Source organism: Aulonocara sp. 'chitande type north' Nkhata Bay, linkage group LG5 (genome assembly GCF_057382095.1).
Source record: "Aulonocara sp. 'chitande type north' Nkhata Bay isolate Kocher_YH1m ecotype deep benthic linkage group LG5, A_spYH_male_GT1.1, whole genome shotgun sequence".
Lineage (NCBI taxonomy): Eukaryota > Metazoa > Chordata > Actinopteri > Cichliformes > Cichlidae > Aulonocara > Aulonocara sp. 'chitande type north' Nkhata Bay.
The window spans coordinates 17321643-17345544 of NC_141348.1; the positions used below are offsets into that span (position 1 = coordinate 17321643).

The window sequence follows — 23902 nt, forward strand, 5'->3', positions numbered from 1 at the left end:
TCTCGAGAAGATCTGCATGGAGGAATGGGCCAAAATACCAGCTACTGTGTGTGCAAACCTGGTAAAGACCTATAGTAAACGTTTGACCTCTGTTATTGCCAACAAAGGTTATGTTACAAAGTATTGAGTTGTATTTTTGTTATTGACCAAATACTTATTTTCCACCCTGATTCACGAATAAATTCTTTACAAATCCTACCATGTGGATTCATGGATTTTTCTTTTTCACATTCTGTCTCTCACAGTTGAAGTGTACCTCTGGTGCAAATTACTGACCTCTGTCATCATTTTAGGTGGGGGAACTTGCACAATCGGTGGCTGACTAAATACTTTTTTGCCCCACTGTAAGTGTCACATCTATACGAAGTTAAGCACTGTTACACAGTTTTATTTCAGTGAGGTATTTTAATAAGAGGAGTCATTTCATTTTCCCTAAAGATGACGAAATGCAGGAGTTGTGCAGTTATGTGATTTAAATAATTAGAATTTTAGCAACATGTCAGTCCAATCGTCATATATTACAAAAATAATAAAAACATTCCAACAAAAAGCTGGACTCTGGGATTTATAGCTGCTAAACTGGGTGATAGACAAACCATTAAGTATATTAAAAAAAATCTGTCTCAAGTCTCAACAGAAAAAATTTAGGGCTCACAATTACAAGCAACAATAAGAGAAGTGTCAGATTGCTGCCAGAGCTATGTAAATGTATACATTCACATTCAAGATTAGGCTTGGAGTAAAGCCAGCGACTATGTATTCTGCAAATGTTATGAGGGTTGGCATCAGAAGTACCCCATCAGACCACCCTCCCCTTAATCCTCAGTTACACTAGACGTGCATTTCTTTCCAGACCAGTGGTCCAGTTTGGTTGTTGCTCTACCTTTCCAGCTGCTCCTTAATAAAAGACGGGCACAAAATGTTTTTTATAGATATTCTTTTTAAAACGACAGAAAATTTCTGAACGGCCCATTCCTCTTTGCCAAATTCTATTTTTATACGTGTAAAGATATAAGAAAAAACAGTCGTATCTGTCACTTGAGTTAAAAGATTGAAGAGACTGAGAATACTTTAAATTAAGCATTCTATCTTAGAAAGATCCAATTGAATATATACCTGACGTTAACCTTTCAGAAAGTATTCTATGTTTTTACGTTTTACTTCAGCTATTTTATAATCGCTTTAAAGTCAAATGATTAAACATTTAGTTATTCTTATCATTTTATTATAGAATGGGTTTTAAAACTACAACCGTCTCGTTCAAGTGCGTCATAAAAAAGCGACTCAGTGTGTCACAGGAAGTGCCTTCTGATACACAGCTAGCTAACATTTAATGTTCATGTTAAGTTAATGGTAGCGTCAGTAAAATGCTGAACGACAGTGAACTTGCAAACTTACGGAATCGATTTAGAAGAGATGCAGAATTGCTTATGCGACCAGCAGATTCGGGTACCGAAGATGAAAAGAGTAAGGTTTAGAAAATGTATGCTGGCTAACGTTATTAGCCAGTTTGAACTAATATTTCTTCTTCGTCTTCTTCTTCTGAACGAACCATTTACGCTGGAAGCACCGTCACTGTTATCCACAGAGTTAACCCCGGTCTGTGACTTTAAAGGTGTCAAACTGTCACTTGAGTACAAATGGTGGTTGTCTGCCACAGGTACAGCTGCTGACCCGAGCAGAGGTTGATAGAAAAGTAACCTTTCTTTCTTTTTTTTGGTCTTTCTTTAAACCATTTAACGTTTTTCTTTCTTTTCATTACTTCGTCCCGGTGTTGTGGTATTAAGCTACAGGTAATTAAACGCAGACTCCCTCAGCTGTAACACAGCGGCTGGTCATTGTGACTGCAGCCTTTTTATTGTAATGGTGTCTTGTAGGCAGCTTGTACAACCGACACTTGTCCAACTCTGAGGCCTTAGCTGGCAGAAATCCACCAATTCTTGATTGTTTTGACTGTGAGACTGTGAAGAAACTCTGTGTCAGCTCAGCAACATAATACAGGGGACACTCTACCCCTACACAGTTATCAGTCGTGTCTTTGCCAGTGTAAACTGTAAGATAACCGAGATTGAGATTTCTTATGAATGGCTTTGTGTATATGACACCCATACCTGCTTATCATCACTGGGTCTCTATGGCAAGATAATGTATTATAGTACTATGCCAATGTTACATGAAGGATGAACCATTAGGCTTAACTTTGATTAAGATGTACAGCAGCTACTTATCTAGGGCGTCAAGTTCATAGTGAACTCTTTGTATAGTGGAGTAGCACGCTAAGCCACTTCAGCAGCCAACAACAATCTCTGATACGTTTAATCAACCATTAAATTATAGAGATTAATAGCCCTCTGAGAGGGAAGATTGTCTGAAGGAAACCTATCAGTTTTGCCTCAGAAGCTGCTTAAACGTTAAAGGCTGGAATTTGTACAACAGAGATTTGTCGTATGCCTTCTGATGAGACAAATCTTAGATTTGATTTATGTCATCTGGTGCTATAACTTCAGTTTTCTTTGAGTAATGCAGGGTGTTTAATATAATAACTTTACTTAGCATCTAATTTATAGTAAAACATCGTAACAGTGTACGGTCTGTTCTTCTGAGGTGTCCTGTAATTAAGTATGCTCTTAAAAAGGGCTTGAGTTAATGCAAATAATTTTTGTGCTTTTGTGTTTGTTTGTTTGTTTTTTTTTTTTTTTTATCTTTCAGGTCAAGAGGAAAAAGAGGTCAAACCACTCCCTCGCATCAATAAACACTCTGTTTTCTGGATTGTGGCTTCGGTAGTTGTGACATACTACGTGGACTTCCTCCGACACATCATGGAAAATGATGATATAAAAAGGTGAATGTGCTTTGTTGCTCACTCATTCCGCGTTATACTATTATTAAAATTTCTCAGATAATCACAGTAAACATTGTTCTTTTAAAGTGTTTGCTGTAGTTCTTTCTGAATATCATCAACATCAGTATATTTCATTGCATTTTGTGGAAAATGCATAATTTGTGATGATACTCAACATGAGTTCTATTAGCTAAGCAGGTTACTGTCCGCTTAGTTGTTGCATTTTGCCTGGACTATAGAACAGTACTGCTGTTTGGTTCACTAGCTGGTGCATGTGCACACAGACATTAGCTTGTATATTTTCTGCTGTTAATGTCTTTACTGTAGCTTATCTCATATAGAGTGACTGTTCTCTACTCTGCACTCTAATGATGCAGTGATAAGGAGATGCAGATTAGCACAATACCCTTGTATAAAAAGAGTCTTTCTTTTCTTTTCTTTTCTTTTCTGGGGTGCACCAATTCCACCAAATGCCATACTCAGATACTTTTGTAACTTAATCATAGCTAGATGCTGATAACTGCAATAACAGAAAACATCCCACAATAAGAAGTGACGGATTATCTTCTTAAAGGCGTCACCTCCTCTGTGCACATTGTTTTTTTTAATATATTTCACATAATTTTTGTCAAATCAGTATTTCAGTTTAAATTTTTTTTTTATATTACTTACATAATTGTAGTGTTGGTGTTATAAAGGAATACCTTTTTTTAACATTACATTTTCTTTCTTTATTTTTTAACTGTATCACCAAGCACTACTTTGTCGTTATGAAAGGTGCTTGAAAATCAAAACCCAAGAGGTGTTTTTTTTGTTTTTGTTTTTTTTTTCTTCTCTTTCAATGACATTGTGATTATATGATACTCGTGCGAATGTTTTCATGATGCAGCATGTTCTCTGTTTGAATAGACTAGCTTTAGATGTTGACACTGATCCTCATTTTAACCTGTTTTGCCAGTTGGTGGTTCAGCGTTGGTCTGTTACTCCTGGGGATCTGCTTGTCTCTGGCCACATTTTGCATTGTGTACTTGGAGTGGTACAAAGGCATCCAGCACTATGACCAAGAGTACCCTGCCATTCCTCCAATCACCACTGCAGCATTTATCGCTGCATCATGCAGGTAAAACGGGACATATCCTGCGTAATTACAAGTTAACTCCAAAGCATTGTTTTCACACAAAAAATGCAGCCATAGGTTTATATGCCAACAACATGTATAGCAAAGGCTATAGTACTTTTCTTCTTTAAATGTTTTTGCATAAACAATTTTATATTCTTTTGGGTATATAGTAAGAGATAATGGTAGGCAACTGACTGTCAAATCAAATCAAATCAAATCAAATCACTTTTTATTGTCACATCACATGTGCAGGCACACTGGCACAGCACATGTGAGTGAAATTCTTGTGTGCGAGCCACAAGAATTTCACTGTCCAGTAAGATTTAAATGTTACTGTGGCATGTACTGTAATCAAAGTGGATCTTAATCTGTAGGGAATGAAAGCTGCTAAAGCTAGCCTCTATTGACTCAAACTGATCTAAAAGTATGTGTGTAATGTTATGAACAGTAAAAAGTGCCTAGCATTTCAGCACAATTTAAAATATGTAATAATTGACTTGTTTAATGGCAGCCATTTTGATAGCAGGTTAAAAACAAATATTGGTATTTAATCAAGGCTATTTGTGAAAGTGGAATGGAGCAGGTTTAGACATTTTCTTGCAGGTGTTTGTGTGTATACTACTGTGCAAAAAAGATGTTGAACCAACCCTCATTTCTTTATAATTTTCTAGGGAAATTGAAAGTAGGGGCAGCAAATTATTTTCTTTATATATTGTCTTGCATATTTGCAATATGCAATGCAGTATATAAGGCAAAAATAGAGTTTGTACAGTTCTCAAAAGCTGGAAAATCTATATCGTGTGTATATATGGTAATATCAATATGGTATAATGAATTTGTATAACCATTTTTATTTTTTAACACTGTCTGAACTCCCTTAGGCAAATCTTCTTACCATTTATTTAAGTAGTCTTCAGGAATAGTTCTCCAGGCTTCTTGAAGGACATTTAAAGCTCTTCTTTGGATGTTGGCTGACTTTTGTTCCATTCTCTGGCAAAATGATCCCACACTGCTTCAATAATGTTGAGATCTGGGCACTGGGGAGGCCAATCTATGACTGAAAGTTGGGCTGTGCGATATGATGAATTATATTAGAGGATGATATCGAAACGCTTATTGTTTCATATTTATACTCTATCACAAAACACAGTATTAACTGAAATATTCTTTCATTGGCACCACACAAGAACCAGCCAAAAAAAATTTAGGAGCTCGTTATATGATTTTGTGCACTGGTCAAAACATTCGATTCCAGGTACATAACTCCCAGCCGAAAACACTTCACCACGAGTCGATTTGCCTGTTTTATATTACGAGTGTCTGGTAAGTATTGGAGGAAATCAGCAACGTAGCATACTACGCTGGAACAACAGATATGTGGGTGAGCCGAACAACACATCCTTGTAAGAGTTTAATGGTGCACTGCATCCGAAACCGAACACTCTGCAGTCAGTGTCTGCAGAGGTTAGTTTCTTGACAACCATACAGGGACAGTAATGATAGCTGGAGGGCTCAGGGAAGCGCTTTCATGAGTGCAACAGGTCATCTAGTTTGTGTCAATACGCCATGTGGTTAACGCCATGTGAGGGTCATATTTGTTTCACTTTTGATTTAATTTAAATGTAACAAGAAATATTACTTCTGTTTATATAATCAACACATATAATCACAAAATCTACAGAAAATGTACTATATTGTGATATGTGTCATTATCGGGATAACAGATGGGTTATATCAGGAGATTTTTGGTCATATCGCACAACACTAACTGATAATGTTGCACTTTTGGTTTCTCTATCCAGTTAAGTTTTTACTTCATTGGCAGTGTGTTTGGGATCATTGTTATGCTGAAAAATAAAGCTGTCAGTCATCTTTCAGTTCATATTGCATGGTGGATCAAAATCTGCCAGTGTTTTTCTGCATTCATAATTCCATCATTTTCGACACAATTTCCAGCACCATTGGCTGAAATGTAGCCTCAAACCATGCCAGAGCCTCACCGAGTTTTACAAATGGCTGTAGGTACTCATTTTTATACCTCTTCTGACCATGAAAGTGATGATTTGAACAAGAAATTTGAAATTTGGATTAATCGTTCCATAAGACCTCTTACCACATATTTCATTTCAGTTCATGTCTAATTTGGGATAAATCAGCTTTTTTTTTTTCTCTCTCTCTCTATTTTTCTTCCTTGAGAATGCCTTCCTGACAGCTAGGGCCAGTGAAGGAAGTAGAAATAAATTGTGTGTTTTTTGTGACAGGCTGCTTTTGTTTTGTTTTTTTCTTTAAGTTGTCTGTTATATGTAGACACAACACTGGGTCATCCCTTGACTTGGGTGCTTTTTTATGCTTCAATGATTCATAGGTCAGTGTTAAGTGGACAAGAAACAACAAAAACAAAATCCTTTGAAAATGGACAGGTACAAGGACTGGACTAATAGTTGAGTGAAAAAGCAGCTAATGTCCAAAGAAAAGCTTTGAAAGGCCTTCAGAGAACCTTGAGAACTATTGATCAAGAGCCCCAAAAAGTTGATTCATCCAAGTGACTTCTTTAGTCTCAGGTGACTGCAGGTTTCGCCATCCTTTTAAACAGTACATTTGCACAATAACTGAAACTAGCACCACTGACGAACAATGGGCGTGAGGTCACTTTCTTGATCATTAATATCCAAATTTTCATCACCACTAATCAACAACCATTGATCAAAGCCCATTGATCAGTGGTTGCTATGAGTACCATTCACAGAGAGTTGGGAAACGGCTGCAGTCACAGCATTGTAAGATGGTGAAAGATGCACCCATAGTCCACCTCCTCAATTAAGAGATGGTCTTTCCCTTTTCAAGTAAATGGTCTCCTTGACCCCCTGCTCAAACCAGTGTTCCTCCCTGTCGAGGATCATTGAAAGAGTGGTCACTGGCCTGTAGGTGTGAGTAGACTCCTGGCCTGACTTTTCTGTGTTGTGCCATCCGCTTAGCCAGAGGTTGTTTGGTTTTCCCAATGTATAAATCATGGTTATCCTCCTGGCACTTAACAGCGTACACTATACTGCTCTGTGTCGGGACATCCGATCCTTGGGGTGGACCAATTTGTGACGCAGTGTGTTTCTGGTGTTAGGAGAAAATGCGTCTCAGCTGTTCTGATATTCCTGACACATAAGGGATCACTACGGGGTTTTCCTGAGGAAGCTCTTGTCCTTCTTCTCTCCTGGATCGCCTGGAGCTTCCTTTAGGTGTCTTCCCAGCTTTGATAAATGTCCAGGGCATTCTCGATATGTTCTTCAGCTTCCCTGGCCGCTGTATCTGTGGGGATGGTGTTCCCACTGTTTTATAATTAAATACACCATTAAATAATTAATTAAATGTGGCAATAATTAATTAAAATTGGAAATATATAATTAAACAAATGTTTAACGCTGCCACTGCAGCTTCTCTAACATTTTCTTGGTTGCCGTGCAAAGTAAGTCAAGACAGGTTGATCCTAGATAATCGATTGCTTGTGTGGACTTGGGGCAGCCAGGTATCCCAGAATGCATTTCAAATCTCAGGCAGCAATGGTGGTGGTGTAAAGTTTTAAAATACCCCATTTTTCTGTCACCAACTACACTTTTTTAATAGTGTTTTAGCCGCGAATGTCATGGCCTAATCTTTACATGTCTGGTCAGGTTGTCAACATAGGACATGTTTTCAGAGATGTCACTAGCTCTGCTAACGGTCAGCTGACAGAGTGCACCGAGCTCACAGCCCCGGTGTTCCATCGTAACTGTATTTTGTTTGTTTGTTTGTTTTTTACATTAACCGGTTTGTTTACATATTCCACTCTCCATGTTCCACATGTTGCATCTGCAGATTCTCATTTTCACCGAACGATCGTCTCTTTCCGCCTGGTCTTGTGTCTCTGTGCTTCTGTAACATACAGAACGAGCTGACATTTTTCTCACGAAACCAGCGATCAGTCAGTTCAACAAGCCCTCAGTTTACCTGCATGCATCCCCCTCCTCACATGTCAGCTGTTTAACACCTGCTGCTAATTCAAGAAACACGTTACCTGGTGATAGTCACAGTTTAGCTGGGCAGTCGTTGTTCGATATAACGCAATGTTGGCGCATTTTTCTGCAAAAGATAAGTAAATACAGTTTTTTTCCAGAGCGCAGAGCTGCTGGAGCTTTTTCCCTACAGAGCACTTTATAGGCGAACCCACTTGATCAGCGGCTGATGTCCAATCACCGGCACAGCTTTGAAATCTCACCTGAGTTTTAGCTCTCAGTGGTTACACACTGGATTTATATAGCTTTAATGCACATAAAAACAGCTGCTTGTTTAAGTGACAATACATGAATGTTTTTTTGTTTTTTTTTTTGGCACTAGTAAAGTCAGTTATATCATTATCGCAAATTTTCAAATATATATCGTGATAAATATTTTTGGCCATATCGCCCTACTCTAGCTGGTCGGTGCTGAGATTGGTTCTGGTGCTGAGGTTGGGGTCATCTTGTAATCGCTTACAAACTACCTCCACTGCTTCAGTGACTGGGATGCAAGTGAAGAGAGATGTAACATCGTACGAGACCATGGTTTCATCTGCCTACATAATGACATCTCTCAACAAAATCCAAGGTGTTCTTGATGTGGTGTTTAGAGGTGCCTACTAACGGGTTGAGGATCGAATCCAGAACCGAGATGTTATAGGTGACTGAGTTGATCATAAAGACAATTGGTCTTAAAGGTACACCCTGTTTATGCATCTTTAGCAAACCACATGGACTTGGTGTAGCTTCCCCTGGGTATATCCTGTGGTATGAGGTCTGGTCAATGGCATTGTCTTGTTCTAACTACTTCAGACACCATCTTCCTGTAACCACGTCCTGGGTCTCGTTTCAGGGGCTCATAAGTATTTTTGTCACTGTGGCAAAATGTTCTCATGATAGTCTTTCTGGCTTAGCAAAACTGTGCACCTACCTTTGTCTGCCGGAAGAATGATATTGTTTTCGTCATTACTAAGGGATGTGAGTGCTTTGCTCTCCTCCATGCTCCTCAAAGCTTTGCATTGTTTAGACAGGCTGAAACCTTTGTCCGCAGTTGCTCTGCTTCCACATCTTCAATGTTGTTGTTTCAAATTGCTGTTTCTATGGCTGTGATCGGTTCCACTAGCCATATTTGTGTCGGTATCACAGCAAAGCTCTACCCTTTCGCAAGGATGTTTTTCTCTGCTTGGGTGAGTTGTCTGTCAGACAGATTTTTCACCCACTTGTCCAGTTGTATTTTCACTCATTATGCAAATGTACCGTTTAAAAGGTTGGGGAAAGCTGCAGTCAGCTGAGACTGAAGAAGTCATTTGGATGAGTGACAAATCATTTCTCCCACTGAAAACACCACGTCCAGATGAACAGAATCAACTTTTTGGGATTTCCTTACCTCTATGATTGAGCATGCATAAAGATGTTGCTCTGGAGCATTTTTAAACCGTGTTGCTTCCTTAGGAAAAAACAGAAAGAAATGTGATTCAATAGGAAAAAAAGAGGTGATTCAATACTTTGCCACAATGCATACAGCACAGTATTTATTTAGTAGTTTTTTGTTTGTTTGTGAGTGCAAAAAAAAATTAAAGATCATAATACTTTATTTATCCCATACTTCTTTATTCTCAAAAGATGATAATGGTGGTGATGATGATGATGATTATTATTATTATTATTATTATTAAAGACAGATATATTGCATTATAGCAACTGATAGCATGTGGTGTTTAAAACCTAAAATAAAATAAAATGCCTGTATATGATGAAGGGGCAGAGGAGCTGAATCTGATAGAGAAACAGCTCTGTTGCCTGTCCTCTCACATCTTTTTGTAACAGGGAGCATCTGTATTCAACTAATATTTTACAAATGATCAATACTCAAACATTTCTCAATTATTTGTCTTGCAGCTTTAACATTGCATTATGGCCAGTGTGGTCCTTCTTCACTCCACTCATCCTCTTCACACAGTTCATGGGTGTGGTCATGTTCATCTCTTTGCTTGGATGAATAGGAAAGGTGGGACAGTGTTCTTAGTTTTTTTTTGTTTTTGTTTGTTTGTTTGTTTTTTAAATAACTATACTGTGGACATTTTAATTTTCACAGAGTGTCTTTTTTTTTATCAATCTGTTGACATTGTATTGTCTTTTGGACACATCTTCAAAGTGGCAAAGAGTTTTAAGCACTAAAGTAAAGAGAGACTGCACTGTCCAGCGCACTCTGTTAATTGAAATTGTTGGCAGTAAAGGTTAAATTATCTTAACTATTTTGTTGTTGGATATGTCACCAAAAAATACATCTTTCATTGAAACTTAATGCTTTATATAGCACAGTGTTTTCCAACTACTGTGCTGCGGCACATAGGTGTGCCGTGGAAGATGATCTGATTCCATCTGATTAGTACTCTAAGCCAGCGGTCCCCAACCCCCGGGCCTTGGACCGGTACCGGTCCGAGAGTCGTTTGGTACCGGGCCGCGAAACTTGAGGCTCAGGTGTGAAATGTATGGTTTTCAGGGTTTTTATCGGTTTTCAGCGTTATTTTGTTATCGTTTTTATTGTTAACTCTGTTTTCCTGAGTCTTTTCACGTGTGTTATGAATAAATCTTCTTTTTTTCGGTACCTTTCAAAGCTAGTTTTATTTTGTTGTATTTATCCGCGACACCTTAAAGGCCGGTCCTTGAAAATATTGTCGGGCATAAACCGGTCCATGGCGCAAAAACGGTTGGGGACCGCTGCTCTAAGCAATCAGCGGGCAGAACAATTATATTTTCTTCCACTAGAGGGCAGTACAACTACCTGCTGTAATTAAATGGGTTGCTAACTGCCAGTAAAACAGAAGAAAACCAAGAAGAAATTACATAATAGTCATGCTGTGAGAATAGCAATCGATAAATATCTGAAAAGAAAAGTAGTCGATCTGACCTGTGTGATTTTTCTAAAATAAAATATGTGCCGTGGCTCCAAAAGGTTGGGAAACACTGATATAGCAAATAATGGATTTTTATGTAGTGGCTGTCCAAGATGAAATTATGCAAGTTCTAAATGTAGAACCTTCTAGGAAAAAATAAATTACATGTACAGCAGAAATTGTTTCGTAAGTTTCTTTCAGGTAAGTACACTGAGTGTGCAGTGATGGCATAATCGCTATTTTAATTCCTTCTGTTTTATCACTTTATCTTTCATTTGTTAAGTCTCACTTGGCCTACGTGTATACACTTACCAGCCCTCTTTTTTTTTTTAGCTTGAACCATTTTTACCACATGAAAAGCAATAGTGTACTGAATTTCATTCAGACCTGCCACGCTATCCCGCAACCTTTTCAATTCAAAATCTTTCCCATGTTTGATTTACTCTACATACATGCTTTGACACCATTGTCAAGACAAAGCACCATACACTGAGTGATAGGTTTTTTTGTTGTTGTTTTTTTTAATAGAACTGCTCTCGATGCGTCCAATATCATTTTTGCTTTTTTGTGGTTACAGTCTTTCTTTTCACTTGTCTGAGGAATCTTTGAGTCTTGAAATGCATTACATAAAATAGCAGCATTAGCTAAGTCCCAAAACAAGCTAGAGGTACATGAAATGTCTAGCAGGTAAGGAGCCTGAGCTAGTGAGTGAAGTTGATCCATAGTTTGATGGGACTGGAGTAACTTTGATGCATATTTGGGCAGTGCAACCAGTTGTGGATGGGATGGAATAGACTGGATATTTTATTATTATTTTGACTGGTAAAACACAAGGGAGCAAGGTTTTGGAGGTAATTAAATTTAATACTTGGTGGCAGGGCTCTTGAGGTGGATACGATTTACCCTAAATGTCTGTAAGTTATGTAGCTGTCTTGGATGATGCATGCTAATGCCACATAGAATTTGTGGATTGTGGCTATGACGCAACTGGGAGGAGAATTGGCACCTCAAGTTCTGATTCTTAGCCACAAGCAGGTTGCGTGCCTGCTCTAGCTTTGGAACAAGTTGCTGCTCCAAATAGAGATGTTCAAGTATCTCAGGGTCTTGTACATGAGTGAAGATGGAGTGGAATGGGAAACTGGCAGATGGATCAGTATCATCAGTTGATCTCCATTCCTGTCCTCAGCTAAGGTCACAAGTCCTGGGTTGTAAACCAAAGAATGATTATTTGAAAAAGTGTCAGAAATCAGAATCAGAATCAGAATACTTTATTGATCCCTGGGGGAAATTATTTTTTGTTACAGTGCTCCATTTTAAACCAACATTAAGACAAGACAGACAATACGCTAACTAAGAATAGTACAATATATACATATATATACATACATACATACATAAGTCACTTATAAATAAATATTTGGAAAAGAAACATGTGTAGTTGTAGCAGCAAACAGTGTGTTAAGTGGATGCGTTGTACAGGGAGATGGCCACAGGCAGGAATGATTTCCTGTGTCGTTCAGTGGTGCTTTTCGGTAATCTCAGTCTCTCACTGAACGAGCTCCTGTGACTGACCAACATGTCATGGAGTGGGTGGGAGGTGTTATCCAACATTGTCTTTATCTTGGACAGCATCCGCCTCTCCGACACCACCTTGAGGGAGTCCAGCTCCATCCCCACAACATTGCTGGCCTTACGGATCAGTTTATTAAGTCTGTTGGCATCTGCGACCCTCAGCCTGCTCCCCCAAATGAGCTCTTTCCTAAAGATGTGTGAATTGCCGGCATTATAATCAATCAATTGTTACTTATTTTTGAAATAGTCAAGTTGTCATTTTTTTCTCCTTTCCTTTAATGAACTTGGAAATTAGTTGATATAAACTCATTTTATACTCAAACAGATGTTTGGCTTAATTTAGTTGATTAGACCTCTACTAGGTTTTACTTGAATGACATCTCACTGTGGCGTATAGGACAGTGTAATAGTTGAAACCCACAAAATAAAATCTCCTCCCATGTTCTTGGCATGATAAATTAAATGTCAGGTACTTTTTTTCCCTGTAGCTTAAAGAAAACAAAAGCATGATTCATTGTCCCCTTGCTGACCCTGTACATGTACAGAAGCATTGTTGTTGAACCAGTTGTCTCTTAAGCTTATTCTTTTTGTTTGTAATGGACATATTTGAGAGCAGCTGTTTTGATATGAGCAGGGTGAACACAGATGTTACTAATGACATGAATTAAGCTTGCGTGCCTACATCCACATGGACACTTTTTCCCCAAGTACATTTTGAACTATATCTCAGTGAAACTCCCCCAACTAAAAAAAAAATTAAAAATAAATCACTCCCTTTCTAAAAAAAACCCCAAACAAATTCCAGCCTTTATTTGTATGTAAATACACACGCCTTCATCAGAGAATAAAAGTCCATGAACACAGAATCGTTTCTAGTGGTATGCCCCCAGTAGGGCGGTCCAGATATGGTGTTACACCAGTCGCAAGCTACCACCTTATGGTGAATGGAATATTCCACCAGTGAATGTTGTTGTTTTCTTTTTCTTAAACCTATTGTTCAGTGGGAATGGTACACTGGTGATATGGTGATAAACTTTTCATATCTTTTTAAATAACCTCAATTACAATATAAACTGTCTTTGGAGTATAGCCAGGTGAGAATATATTTATTGGGCTGCAAAATCATTAAAGATCACAAAGTGACATACATGTGTTACCAATAGAGAGTTCTAGTACATGCCAACAGCTTTCATCTGAAGTGGCTTACAAAAATTTTCCCTTTTGGTAAATTTCAATGAGTCAGAAGACGCTGACCAGTAAAGGGGATTTGAAATGAAATCTGAGGAAATGGTGTCACATTTTCAGGAACACGGATATAAAAACACTACCCTGCAGAAATCGTAAACTATAGCCTTGGACAGGTGAATGTTACTACACAGTAATGCTCGGAAACCAACAGAAGATAATTACTATTTGTGTCTACATGTATTACAGATGTGTGTGTGTGTGTGTGTGTGGGGGGGACCCCAAATAATTTGTAGGAATTAGAGTATTATTGAGAGTGAGTGATGATCTAATGAGTCAAATCTTCCCTGAACCACCCTTAGTTTCAGAAGATCTTAGATTCTGTGTCACAATCCGGTAGGTGAAAGAGATCCAAAAAGAGAGTTTTTCAGAGAGTCTGTTTTCATGGATTCAAAAGACAAAAATGCATAGAAAAAGCCACACTTGCCAAAATACCTGTGTAGATGTAGCCTAAAACAAGGTGAACAAGTTTGGATATTTGCTTCTTTTTTTTTTCACTTGTCATATGTTCTCAGATTCTTTCTCATCATGTTAAATATTGTATTTCTGTATGCAACTAATATTTTTTTTTTAAATATTCACTATTCAAACATTTCTCTATACTTGTCTTGCAGCTTTACCATTGAGTTATGGCCAGTGTGGTCCTCCTTTACTCCACTTATTTGATTCACACAGTTCATCGGTGTAATTATATTCATCTCGCAATCTTTGTGTTGCTGTTTTTTGCTTTGTTTTGGGTTTTTTTTGACTGCTATAAAGATTTTAATTTTCATTGTCTTTTATCAAACAACTGAGATTGTATTGTTTCTGTTTTAAAGATACTAAAGGTAGTACTAAAGGTACTAAAACAAAAAAAAGCTGCACAGTGCATTATGTATAGTAAAATGATTGTAAATAAAGATTAAAACCATTCAACTGTCTTGTTTGTTGTCCAGCCTAATCAACTCCAATTCACTACAGTGTTGAGTTTTGTTTGTGGGTTGTTGTTGTTGTTGTGGGGGTTTTTTTTTTTTTTTTTTTTTAAGAATTTCTTTATTTTCTTTATTTACCTTCAGACGTTTTTCTTTGGAGACTTGCTAGGTTTTCATTTAAATTAGTCCAGTCCTTGTACCTAACAGTTTTTAGGGAAGTGTTGTTGTTTTTTTGGTTCATTAAGCTACTTTGCACTGACCGGTGAGTCATTCGACTATTAAAAAAAAAAAAAGCATCTAACTCAAGGGAGTCTTGTGTCTAGTGACGCTGGCCGTCTTGCTAAAGAAAAATGTAACAAATTATATATCTATGCGCTTTGTTGCCAGCAGCCTGGCACAATATGGAAGTAATTAAATCCAATTTCTTTTGTTAAATCTATGAAAGATGTCAAAAATAACAGCTTGACAGGCATGAAATAGTGTTTTTGCATGTGAGATATTTCTAGAGATATTGGCTGAAGTCTGTGTGCAATGTGTCCTTAAAAATTTTCAGAAGCTGGGGAAGAGGAGGACAAGACAAATCATCTCATGCGCCACAATGCTGACATGTTAGCTGAGCAAAATGACATTAAATTGGCTCCACTGTAGGCTCCACCTACTTAGCTTGACAAAGTTGCATTTTATTTTTAACATTCCTCTACTGATTAGTTACCAAAAAGTTGCAAATGCTTTCCTACTGCTTGAGGGTGTTGCACACTCACAACCACTCCTTATTGCAAGACAATTGTACAGGTCACTTGACAGGAGGCAACCTTTTACTGTCTGACATGGATTGACTGAAATGACTCTGATTGTTCAAGGTTTGCAAATAATTGCTGTCTAGTTTATAAATGCAAATTGAATCAGACAGCAACAGATAACAACATGTTGTCAATCTTTGCCATTGAATACAACTCCAGGGGACTCGGCTCACTGCCAAATGGTTGTATTCTGGTTATATTCCTATGGAACAGGAAGTTGCAAACTTAAAGTGTAATAAACCTAGCACAAAAGGTAAGGACAGGTGTGTTTGGTCTATTCTTTGGTTTAACAATGCTTCTTGGCAATAAATCTTATACTACTGGAAAGCCTGTTTATTTCCCTTGTAAGGAAATTGTATTTATGGGTTGAGCAGCAGAGTTGAGTATGTGTTATGCCCATGAAAAACTTGCCATTTCTTCTCTTATTCTGCTATTGACTCGTTTGTCAACACCTGGAGTCGGCACCTGTCAAGAAGAGGCTTTGAAGTGGGCGCCCAAAGAAGACGACACCACAATCGTTTCCTCACTCAGCCTTCCATATGCTACTGAAATTTTGTTAAATGAATAAATTGTTTAATTGCCAGTATGTCTTGTTTCTTCATCCATTTCAATAAACAACACCTAACAGGAGTCAATAGCAGAGCAAGCTGTTTGGCAGGGAAGATTTGGCAAGTTTTCAATGGATCCTTCCACATACTGAATGCTGCTGCTCAAACCACAAATGCATTTTCGTTAGAAATGTGGCACCATTTAAGGGAAAACAAACAGGCCTTCCAAAAATATGAGATTCAGTGGCAAGAAGCATTTTTACAACAAAGGCACAAACCAGCGTGGACATGCCAGCAACAGCTATACTGATTGGGCATAGCATTATGACCACCTGCCTAATATTGTGTTGGCCTGCCTTTTACTGCCAAAGAGCCTTGACCTGCTGGGACATGTGCTCCAATACACCCCTGAAGACGTGCTATGGTATCTGATACCAAGATGTTAGATGGATTTGAATTTTTTCTCCACCATATCCCACACATGCTCAATTGGACTGAGTTGTCAAAGTCAGCGTTGCACTCCTCCAAACATTTCTGAACCATTTTTGCTTTATGGCAGAGTACATTGTCTTTAGCCACAGCTATCGGGGAATAGTGTTTCCATGAAAGGGTGTTCAACAGTTCTTAGATAGATGGTGCATGTCAAAGTAACATCCCGATGGATGGCTAACCCCATGCTTCCAAACTCAACACTGCTCAAACCATGACGCTTCTGCTACACTACATCTTGGTCCCAGGTATTCCCCAGATAAGTAACACACACACACGGCCATCCATACGATGTAAAAGAAAACATGATTCATCAGACCAGGCCACCACCTTCCACTTCTCCATGGTTCAGTTCTGATGCTCACGTGCCATTGTTTGCCTTTTCGGCAGTGGACAAGGGTCAACAATGGGCACTCGACTGGACTGTGGCTATGCAGCCCCATACACAACAAAGTGTGTATTTGACAAATTGCTATCAGAACCAGCATTAACTACTTCTGGCAATTTGAGCAATAGTAGCTCTTCTGTTGGATCAGAAAACAGAGGCCAGCCTTTGATCTGTACACACATCAGTGACTCTTGGCTGTCCATTACCCTGTCTCTGGTTCACTGCTGTACAATTTGACCCTTGTCAAACTAGGTCAAATCCTTATCCTTGCCCATTTTTCCTGCTTCAAACACATAAAACTTTGAGGACAAAATGTCCACTTAGTCCCTAATATAGTCCAACCACTAATATGGGCACGATGTAGAAATAATCAGTGTTCACCTGCCAGTGGTCATAATCTTATGCCTGGTTGGTGTATGTGATTTTCTATAATTTATCACGGTTAATTGCTGCCAACTTGACTCCGTTCAGTCACAGATTGATATAAATGGCCTGTATTTGTATAACGCTTTATTTAGTCCCTAAGGACCCCAAAGCGCTTTACACATTCAGTCATCCACCCATTCACACACACATTCACACACTGGTGATGGCAAGCTACATTGTAGCCACAGCTGCCCTGGGGCGCACTGACAGAGGCTGCTGGAAATTGGTACCACCGGGCCAACTGACCACCACCAGTAGGCAACGGGGGAAGTGTCTTGCCCAAGGACACAACGACCGAGACTGTCGGAGCCGGGGCTCAAACCGGCAACTTTCCGATTACAAGACGAACTGCCAACTCTTGAGCCACGATCGCCCCATATAGACTAATAGTACCCTGACTCTGTCATATGACAGCATTTATGGTAAGTTTTAATGATATTGTTGATATGTCTGACAATCAAATTTTTTAGCAAAAATAGCTAAAGTTATATAACTTTATTTTATTGGAAATGGATAATGGCAAAGTTTAACTTTGAGGATGTAATGTGCAGTTGAAAAAAGGTGATAAATTGGAATTTATATTACTCAGCATCTTGAAATCCGAGCTGCTCGACGAAGCCTGACGCCCACTTTCAGCTAATTTAGAAATTGCATCTTATACACGTTTGTCACAGAGATGAGAGGGGCATTTTTAGCTGGGTTAAACTGCTCGTTCCTTGTGATATTCCACATTAGCACTTTGTTGTTCACTGTCTGTATCTCGACTCTTATGCTTTGATTTTTGACTTTCCTTTTTTCATTTACCAATTTCAAATCCTGCATACTGAACACAGGCAGCTTTTGTTCAGATTTCAGATATATAATCCAAATTCATTCTTTCTTAAGCTGAAGGCAAACCTTTGACATGACATAGTAATAATTAAAGAGCTGGGCCATTACTTTTAAATAAATGTATAAAATTTATTAAAGCTTCGTCAGAATTCTGAACCTTAGTAACAAATCATTTCACCAAAATGATTAACTGTATACGCAATAAACCAACATGGCCCTTGCATCACAAGATGTTAAAATGATAACTAAACAGATATCAATGCATCTAAGCAAAACTGTACTGAAAGCATAAATTTTGACGAATGACTGGCAAGAAATCTTTGGTAACATCTGCAATGCAAAAAAAAAGAAAAAGCTGACAGTAGCTGACACGCACGAGACACCTTGTTATGTAAATACAGTTTCAGTCAGTGAAAACATCTCAAGCCATCATACAATGCAAATAATCCCTTTTACTGACAGGTCATTTGTTTTTGCAGTTGTGCGCTAAAAAATGACATTTTCAAAATAGGAGTCACACTAGTGCTTGTTAAACAGTCAGAAGGGTTTGAGTAGATTCTTCCTTCTGATAACCAGTTTATGAAATACTATTTCGTGTATTTTTTCTTTAAAGTACAACAATCAGGTCTGACAGTGTGAGTACAAGAAAATAATTATTAGAATACAATGTGTTAAATTTGCTCAGATGAGAGGGTCCAGCAGTAGATCAGAGGAATAGGGAAGGATTTGTCTGTGTGTTTCAGTTGGTTTAGCTATAGGCCTGAGAGTGTGTGTAATTGTTTAGAGAGAAAGGAATTTATGGACACTGGGGGTTTGCCTGTCATAAAAGGAGACAGGAAGCTACAGTTGGGGGTTGCTGATGCTGATGCTTGTACCTTTAATAAAAGTTCATAATTGCCATAACTTGGAAGTAGGTTTGCAGGAGACTCTCCACCTTATCTGTAAATGTAAGACAACAAGAGGCCAATGGCCCAGTAGATGCACAGTGGGGGTCTCAGTGTTTGTAATATGCTAACTGTGTTTTGTATGTTGTCTAAAGGAATTTGGTGTAGACTGGGTGAGGAGATTACTGTTGTGACCGGCAGGAAGCCACAGATACAGAGACACACACACACACACACACAGTGCTTTAACTGTTACGCACCCACACCTACATGCACACTCACTCACGTGCACTTACATAGAGACATGGGTATGCGCACACACAGGCACTCACGTGCTCGTGCATACACACACAGACAGAGTTTGCAGCACACCGTGGGGGTTTTATGATGGGGTCGCTTCTATAAAGCTGACTGTAACAAACAAAGGAGTGGAAGATCTGCAGAGAGACACCGGCCTTGCACATCTCCCCTTCTAGAAGATGCATGCTTAACTGAAGATGAATAAAGGTTTTGTGAAATGACTACTGAGTCCTGTGCCGTCTCTGGATGCCTCGAGGAATAAAAAAAGCACCGGGTGAAACTGGTTTCGTAACAGTTTTGGTGCCGAAAACCTGGGATTTGCTCGAGGCCCAGAGAGGATGAATTGGCAGAGCTGAGATCGTGAAACAAGGCGAACAGAGAGCTAGCTCACATGATTAAAAGGTAAGCACGACCTGTTTATTTTCGAAGCGTGCATATTGAATAAAGCCTAAATTATCTGTTCGCTAAGTTGAGCGTATCCCAGTGTAAATTCACTCAGTAGGTAAAAGAAGCGGTGTTTGATCCATCTTAGTTATTAGTTAATAGAAGCGGTGTTTCATCCGCGGCCGTGTGTGATCTGTCTTAGTTATTAGGAAAAAGTGGCGGTGTTGTGATCCGCCCCCATGCGTTAAAGCAGGAGACGTGTGTTTCTATTTAGTTAGAAAGTGGGGTTTAAGGCCTCGTCACCGGCTGAGGGCCGTGTGTGTTCCGGGCTTGACAGCCCCACTCCCTCTCGGACGCGAGGGTGAGACCTGTGGGACAGGAGGTCCAGGGTGGTAACCTGGGGATTCGGAACTCCTAAGTAACTAACTCGGGCTAGAAGTCCCTGTCACAGTCTAAAGTCTGCATAAAAGCAGGATCGGTTGCTTTCGCCGGTTAGATTCCGAGCTGAGTTGAACCAGTGCCTGATGCAGAAAGAGGACTGTGTAGTGTGTGTGAAAGCGCCGTTAGAGTCTGTGTCTCGTCCGAAGTATGGGAGTCAATTAAAGTAACAAAAAAGAATTTGTGTCTAAAAGTGTCTGTTTGTGGTGTGTAGAAATTGCGGCAAGAGGCCATGTCACGAAATGTTGCAAACTGTGAAGTCAATTGGGGGGTTTAATTTGGTTTTATTTTGGGGAAGAGAGAAACCGCGGCATCGAGTCCGTGGCGCAGTTTGAATAATTCGTGAGGCAAACGTGGCGCGATCTGAAGATCGTGAGCCTAATTGTCCTACAGTGGAGCAAAAAAGTATTTAGTCAGCCACCGATTGTGCAAGTTCCCCCACTTAAAATGATGACAGAGGTCAGTAATTTGCACCAGAGGTACACTTCAACTGTGAGAGACAGAATGTGAAAAAAAAATCCATGAATCCACATGGTAGGATTTGTAAAGAATTTATTCGTAAATCAGGGTGGAAAATAAGTATTTGGTCAATAACAAAAATACAACTCAATACTTTGTAACATAACCTTTGTTGGCAATAACAGAGGTCAAACGTTTACTATAGGTCTTTACCAGGTTTGCACACACAGTAGCTGGTATTTTGGCCCATTCCTCCATGCAGATCTTCTCGAGAGCAGTGATGTTTTGGGGCTGTCGCCGAGCAACACGGACTTTCAACTCCCGCCACAGATTTTCTATGGGGTTGAGGTCTGGAGACTGGCTAGGCCACTCCAGGACTTTCAAATGCTTCTTACGGAGCCACTCCTTTGTTGCCCGGGCGGTGTGTTTTGGATCATTGTCATGTTGGAAGACCCAGCCTCGTTTCATCTTCAAAGTTCTCACTGATGGAAGGAGGTTTTGGCTCAAAATCTCACGATACATGGCCCCATTCATTCTGTCCTTAACACGGATCAGTCGTCCTGTCCCCTTGGCAGAAAAACAGCCCCATAGCATGATGTTTCCACCCCCATGCTTCACAGTAGGTATGGTGTTCTTGGGATGCAACTCAGTATTCTTCTTCCTCCAAACACGACGAGTTGAGTTTATACCAAAAAGTTCTACTTTGGTTTCATCTGACCACATGACATTCTCCCAATCCTCTGCTGTATCATCCATGTGCTCTCTGGCAAACTTCAGACGGGCCTGGACATGCACTGGCTTCAGCAGCGGAACACGTCTGGCACTGCGGGATTTGATTCCCTGCCGTTGTAGTGTGTTACTGATGGTGACCTTTGTTACTTTGGTCCCAGCTCTCTGCAGGTCATTCACCAGGTCCCCCCGTGTGGTTCTGGGATCTTTGCTCACCGTTCTCATGATCATTTTGACCCCACGGGATGAGATCTTGCGTGGAGCCCCAGATCGAGGGAGATTATCAGTGGTCTTGTATGTCTTCCATTTTCTGATCATTGCTCCCACAGTTGATTTTTTCACACCAAGCTGCTTGCCTATTGTAGATTCACTCTTCCCAGTCTGGTGCAGGTCTACAATACTTTTCCTGATGTCCTTCGAAAGCTCTTTGGTCTTGGCCATGGCAGAGTTTGGAGTCTGACTGTTTGAGGCTGTGGACAGGTGTCTTTTATACAGATGATGAGTTCAAACAGGTGCCATTCATACAGGTAACGAGTGGGGGACAGAAAAGCTTTTTACAGAAGACGTTACAGGTCTGTGAGAGCCAGAGATTTTCCTTGTTTGAGGTGACCAAATACTTATTTTCCACCCTGATTTACAAATAAATTCTTTACAAATCCTACCATGTGGATTCATGGATTTTTTTTTCACATTCTGTCTCTCACAGTTGAAGTGTACCTCTGGTGCAAATTACTGACCTCTGTCATCATTTTAAGTGGGGGAACTTGCACAATCGGTGGCTGACTAAATACTTTTTTGCCCCACTGTAGTTTGGTTGAGGTGTAAAAGAGCGGACGGCACCCGCTCTGTGTGCTGATCAGGGCGTTGTCTTGAATCACAGCAAGAGGAAGTGTCTCGCAGAAAGTTGTGAATGGAACTGCGAGAAGCATGAGGTGTGTGAGAGCCAGCCTCGAGGGGCGAGTTCACAGGTGGAACCAATGAGGAGTAAGATGTGTGTGTGTGTGTGTATGAGAGAGAAATAAAGGTGGGGGCGAGTGACCAGGCTGTGTGTGTGTGTGTGAATTCCTTGATGACAAAAAAGGGAGACAAAGTTGATTTTCTGTGAAATAATAATAGTCAAGAAATCAAAGTGATCAAATAGGAGAAAATGAACTAAAATAAATAAAGAAAACTAAATAGTGGATTAGTGTTAAGGTAATGATAAATAAATTGATAAAATTAACAGTGACATTTAAAGGTGATCAAGTACTTAAGGATGAATCATCATCATCATTTATTTATATAGCACTTTAAAAACACACCTGGTAGACCAAAGTGCTGTACAATACTAATATGAATGGAGAATTTGATTGTGGACTGGATGAGAGCTGTTGGGGAGAAAGGAAAATGAGGTTGGAGGAGTGAGTTAACAGGCTGATGTGTGGGTGTAAAACAATGGATTAAAAAAAAGAAAGAAAAATAATGAAAACAAAGAAAATAAAAAGTGTGGAAGTGTGAGTGAGAAATTGTCTCCAACTGGGGGAAGCAGTGATACTACAGGTCACCTTCTTCCCCTGCTGCTGGACACAAAACAAAACATGATTTGGAGTGTTGTGGATGAAAATAATTAATAACAACATCAAGAAGATTTTTTGTGTTTGCAGTTAAGAACAAATAAAATTTTCATTTTTGGGGGTTTAAAGTCAGGAGAGTTTAAAACAAAATAAGCGGAGATGTGTTGCTTTAGGAGTGATGAAAAAATATGCAGTCACAGTGAATAGTGAAAGTCTCTCAGTCTGTCGATTACAGGTGGGGAACGGACCTGGATCAAATTTCCATGGGCAGCAGTCAGAAGAAAATTATAGGTTAAGATCATTAGAAACACCCAGTCTGAATTTTGGCTGAATTGTTTTGCAGCTTCCCTTCCTAATCCTGAAAAAGCAAGCTCCAAGGAAGATAACCTCTCCTTGAAGACAAGTAGTGCAGTTCCAGAAGCACAGCCATGAACATCAACAGTGGACAGCAGTCCAAGAGACAATACCATAGTCCTGAGCAGAGAGGTCCAGCAGCGCTATGAGCAAATGGCATCAGAAAGAGAAGATCCATCATCTTGATTGGATGAATGGAGATGTGTTTCCAGCAAGCTGCAACTTCACTGTGTGTGAAGGACTTTTGAGAAGATTGTTGGACTTTGACATTTGCCATGTTTGGAGCAAGATGGCAATGAAAGAGACAGTGGGAGAAAAGAAGAACTGTCATTGGACTGCAAAGTGGGAGAGGAGAACGGAGTGAGAGGAGCAGGTGAGGACACAGAGGAACGCTGCTGTTTTAGTGTGGGGAATTAAATTGGGTTAAGAAATCCGGGGAGACAAGCGACTGCCTTAAAGTGGAGAATTGACAGTGTCCAGACCACCACAAAAGGGGGAGGAAGACAAGCACTGAGGTATGCAAGTGTACTGCCTGAGAAAATGGAAAGACAACACCACACATGCACATTATATGCACTACAGATAGCACAAAATCATACATAGAGTGGCACACATCAAAAGAGGGTATTTGTAGAAGGGGTTAACAACAAGCAGCATGGTTGCCTATGGTAACCTGCAAGCATTTGGGGTTTAGCTATGCCTGACTA

At 39.6% G+C, this 23902-nt stretch overlaps 1 protein-coding gene across 3 annotated transcripts; it reads left to right on the forward strand.

Moving 5' to 3' along the window:
* Nucleotides 1-1178: 1178 nt before the first annotated feature.
* On the forward strand, nt 1179-16101 carry tmem128 (transmembrane protein 128). 3 transcript variants are annotated; one of them, XM_086291711.1, is made up of 5 exons: nt 1190-1467; nt 2710-2842; nt 3801-3962; nt 9887-9995; nt 14316-15120. In XM_086291711.1, exons 1-4 carry the CDS (start codon nt 1368-1370, stop codon nt 9984-9986), a joined length of 495 nt encoding a protein of 164 aa, XP_086147837.1. In that variant the 5' UTR covers nt 1190-1367; the 3' UTR covers nt 9987-9995; nt 14316-15120. The 3 variants fall into 3 exon arrangements, with proteins under 3 accessions (XP_086147838.1, XP_086147837.1, XP_086147836.1); XM_086291712.1 differs by lacking the exons at nt 9887-9995; nt 14316-15120 and adding an exon at nt 15166-16101 and having other exon boundaries at nt 1179-1467; XM_086291710.1 differs by having other exon boundaries at nt 1195-1467; nt 9887-15122.
* The last annotated feature ends 7801 nt before the right edge of the window (nt 16102-23902 follow it).

Excerpts from the sequence above, each read along its gene's own strand:
- tmem128 (XM_086291711.1), top strand. The coding sequence starts at position 1,368 with ATGCTGAACGACAGTGAACTTGCAAACTTACGGAATCGATTTAGAAGA. Across the intron at positions 1,468-2,709 it reads GGGTACCGAAGATGAAAAGA|GTCAAGAGGAAAAAGAGGTC; the intron begins GTAAGGTTTAGA and ends TTTATCTTTCAG. Across the intron at positions 3,963-9,886 it reads TTTATCGCTGCATCATGCAG|CTTTAACATTGCATTATGGC; the intron begins GTAAAACGGGAC and ends TTTGTCTTGCAG.